Genomic DNA, 4,055 nt, shown 5'->3' with positions numbered 1-4,055 from the left:
GGGTGATGGGAAATGTTCAGACTCCCAAGTCCCGAGGCCCGCCTACCTTTCCTCCGGGCCCCAAGAACCGCACCCCCTCACCACCGCTGTCCTCATAGACTCCCAGCGGCACCGCTTCACGGAGGAGGAGGCCCAGCAGAACAGGTTCCAGATGCCCCCGCTGGAGGAAGGTGAGTGCTGATCGGGGTGTCAGCCCTGACCGCAGACCTAGCAAGCCCGCTGACCTTGAGAAGCCCCAGCAGCCAGCGCCCTCAGCAGGGGGGGGTGGTCTAACAATTCCTCTCTCCTGAGTCCAGTTCAAAGCCCTCTCGATGCATCGCTGCTCCTTTCCTCCCCACCCTCCCTTTCCTGGCCCAGGACTTGAAGAGGCACACAGCTCCCAGGTCCCACCCGCCAGCGCCAGCGCTGGCCACTACGGTGGCAGCTTCGTCACAGACGCGCCGTCCCTGGGCTCTCAACACCACGCGAGAAGCAGCAGGGAGTCCAGCACGTCCTCCGGGGAGGACTACTGCAATAGCCCCAGCAGCAGGCTGCCTCGATGGACCCCTCAGGTGTTTTCTACAGAGAGGAGCCCCTTCTTGGAGCAGCCCCCCAACTTGGAGCTGGCTGGCTCCCAAGCTACTTTTTCAGGTGAGCTGGGCCCCAGGGGATTCTGGGTGTGTCACCAGCCTTCCAACCTGTGGCTGACTTGGCTGGAGACGGCATAAAGCCAGAAAAACCCTGAGCCGGGCTGAGTTCAGGATTCCAGCTCCAGCTCTGCCGCCATTTGGCTGTGTGACCTTGAGCAAGTCTCCACCCGCCTCTGGGCCTTCATTTTCTTATTTGTGGTCAAGCCAGGGACTTAAGTCTTATGAGTCGGGAGGGCCTGCTAGCTCTGGCAGCTGGTGAGCTGGCCGTCCCCAGGCAGAGATGACCGGCTCGGGGGGTTTCCAGCAGGGCCCTCAGCTGATGACAGCTCCAGCACCTCATCCGGGGAGTGGTACCAGAACTTCCAGCAGCCGCCTCAGCCTCCCGAGACGAAGCAGTTTCAGTATCCAGGTGCCAAGGGCAGGGAAGGTGGTCCTGAAAGGGGGGGATGGACAGGGGCAGTGGGTGGATGAGTAGGGAAACTCGACCCCATTGGACACATCCACCCATGAGGAAAAGAAGAGAAAAGGAAAAAGATTGGTTTAGACAAACAAGACTATGAGGAGGTGGGGAAAGTGGGTGTGGGTGGCATAGAAAAAAAGTCAAAGAATGCCTTCAGAGGAAGTGAGCTCCCCATTAGTGGAGGCATTCAAGCAGAAATAGCCGATGGTCCCTTGGGGGGAGACTGAGGTGGCAGGGGTCTGCCAGTGCTTGGTCGCCCATCACGTCCTGTGCAAGCGTGGGGACTATAGCCCTGAACTGTGCAGACGAGACTCTGCCTTCTGGACTCACATTCTAAGCAGCAGAGCTGGCAGTGACCAGGAACACACAATGGGAGTCTCGTCACTGCACCCCACACGGCATCGCAGGGGAGGGGTGTGGACTCGGACCCACTCAGCTTTGTCCTGTGGGGCAGGAGGGGTGGTGACCAGCCTCCCACTGACCCGAGACTCTTGGCCACACAGGAACCCCCAGGCCCCAGGCCGACTCCATTGCCAATGAGGACTACGATGACATCGGGGGCTCCTAGGCTGGGTCCCAGTGAGGCTCCCGGAGGTTCCCTTCCTCCAGACTCCTGCTCCACCTGCCCCTGCCCTCCTACCCTGTTCCCCATCGCCCCCCAGGGGACCAAGGAGACTTCCCTGGAGAGATGCAAGGAAAGCCTTCACCCTGCACCCCTCAGTCTCTGTCCATCAAACAGAAGCTGCTCACCCAGCCGTCCCCTAGCCCCAAAGAGCCCAGAGGTGGAAGGTGCTGCCTTGGAGAGGTAGTGAGCTCCCCATCTCAAGGATGAATAAGCAGCCTGGGCCACTTCTCAGCAGGCTGCAAGGAGGGGCCGAACCGAGGCCCTTTTCTGATCCTCCGGCATCTGCGATTTGTTTGCTTCCCTGAGTCTCAAACCGCTCAGGGGCCCAGAGGTACTGAGAGAACAGAAACCAGCCCATCCCAAGTGCCCCCCAGGGAGGCCTGGGGGCAAGGGCTGCAGGGCTGCTTTGGCGGATTCTGGAGGAGGGAGTGGCACACCCACTGACCCAGGTTGGCAACCGCCCGGGACACAGAGTCCGGCCTTCCTGGGAATGGCCTGCTGGCGACAAGCCGGATGACTGCCCCTCCTGCACTACCAAGGGACTGGAGCCTACAGCCAGCCCTGCCTCTGGAGACCCTCGGAGCCCACTGGGGCGCAGCCATGTTCTGCAGTGACTGTCCCTGGACAGGAGACCCTTACTCTGAGTCTCCCGTGGCTTACAGAGATGGCTCTAGTCCAGCCCCCGCTTAGACCCAGAGTTGGGTCCCAGTGCCCATGGCAGCAGGAGGGGCCCAGAGGCTGCACCAAGCGCCTCGTGCCCATCTGCTTGGATTTCTGGGAGCTTCCCTGAGGATCACGTGAATATGCAATGTCACGCCCAGAGCCACAAACATGTCAGAGCGGCCCGAGGGCTCAGGGCCAGCTGCTGGTGTCCTGTTTTGAGTATCCTAAGAGTAAAGTAATTGCTGAATAAAAATGGGGCATGGAGTGACAAGTCTTTGAACTCTCGTGTGTGTGTGTGTGTGTGTGTGTGTGTGTGTGTGTGTGTGTGTGTGTTGGGCGGGGGCAGCTCTATCCATGTAGGTGGAAATGTTGGGGAATTCAAGCCTACTGTGGCCCAGCACCATGAAAACTGCTGGGGACACACGAAGAGGAGGACATGGAGCCCGTCCTCCAGGATGAGGTGGACACAGACATGCCTGTGAGTGAGATCGGCGCTGTTCTCCCTTCTCTGCCCCAGGCGGCGGGCGCCCGCTCCGTAGCTCCAGAGATTTCCATGACAGGGTAATGCGGTTTCAGCTCAGAGCCTCAGCCGGGCAAAGACTGGCTCCCAGGCCCGGAGGAGCTGAGGTGGGTCTGGCATAGACGCGGTGGGGACGGGTTGTGGAAGGCCGGGATTTTAGCCCAGCGGCGAGGGCCGGGTTTCCTCTGAGCGCCCCCAGAGCAGGCAGATGCGGGTGGTCCTGCCCAGCGGAGCTGCGGAGCGCCTGCTTTCCGTTCACCTGTCCCAGACTTGGAGAGAAGGCGAGCTCTCCCCAGCGCAACTGTCACAGGATGTGGTTCCCGGCGATGGCCCCTTTCTGCCCCTCTGAACCCTCCTCAGCCTTCGGGGCGGGGGGGGGGAAGATTCCTGGGGGAGGAGGCAGTGCTGGGGTGGGCAGGGACAGAGCCCCAGGGCAGTTTGTGAAAGCTTTTTTTTTTTTTAACAGCCTGGGTTCAAATCCCACCTTCTCCCCGCGTGGCCTCCAGCGAGCCGCTGGACCTCTCTGAGCCTTTGCTATGAAGTTCGTCTGTAAAGTGGGCGTGGCGTAGTATACGCAACACCGGTGGTGGCAAGAGAGGGGGGAAAGAAGAGAAGACAGCCGCCAATCCCTGGGTCTTAGCGCCCTGGTGCTGGCAGAGGCAAGGGGGACATCTTGTCCCACTCTTGGTTTTCCAGATGAGGACGCTGAGGCCTAGGAAGGAAAGGACCCGTCCAAGGGCACTTGGAGCATGAATAGCCAAGTCCCAATTCAGCCCTATCCCACCTGCCCCCCGGCCGCCCAGGACTGGGACGGGGAGCTGTGGACACCCTCTGAGTTCCAGCTCCTGTCTCACCGGAGCCCAGTCTCCATCCCTGGCCCCCTCTCCACCAGCACACACCAGGCTGAGAGAAATTGGGAAACTCTGAGACATGTCTCCTTTGCCCCCCTTGCAGCCTGGTGGCCCCAGGGTCCCACAGGTCGGGGGACTTTCTGACGGCTGGTGTCCAGAACCACAAGGCATCCTGTGCTGGGGGCTGGGGGGCTGCTCACAGAGCCGGCTTTTCCCAGCCATCTCTATGCATCCAGGGGACTCGGAGGGCTCCTGATGGATCGAGACTGCACTGGAAGGAGAGAGGGGGGGATCAAGGACATCCGGG

General features: G+C 60.8%; 1 protein-coding gene across 4 annotated transcripts in view; it reads left to right on the top strand.

The window, feature by feature from the left end:
- CD6 (CD6 molecule) overlaps window positions 1-2,651 on the top strand; it is a 40,462-nt gene extending 37,811 nt beyond the window's left edge. For 3 of the 4 annotated variants that reach the window (XM_029956291.1, XM_029956290.1, XM_029956288.1), the window contains 4 exons: window positions 99-170; window positions 358-630; window positions 934-1,038; window positions 1,593-2,651. In XM_029956291.1, coding sequence (XP_029812151.1) covers window positions 99-170; window positions 358-630; window positions 934-1,038; window positions 1,593-1,657 — 515 coding nt within the window. In that variant the 3' untranslated portion in view covers window positions 1,658-2,651. The remainder of the gene's footprint in view (window positions 1-98; window positions 171-357; window positions 631-933; window positions 1,039-1,592) is intronic. The other variant, XM_029956289.1, reaches the window with a different exon arrangement.
- Window positions 2,652-4,055: the final 1,404 nt, after the last annotated feature.

The sequence above is a fragment of the Suricata suricatta genome, chromosome 11 (assembly GCF_006229205.1).
Source record: "Suricata suricatta isolate VVHF042 chromosome 11, meerkat_22Aug2017_6uvM2_HiC, whole genome shotgun sequence".
Taxonomy (NCBI): Eukaryota; Metazoa; Chordata; class Mammalia; order Carnivora; family Herpestidae; genus Suricata; species Suricata suricatta.
This window is presented reverse-complemented; position numbering and strand designations above follow the sequence as displayed.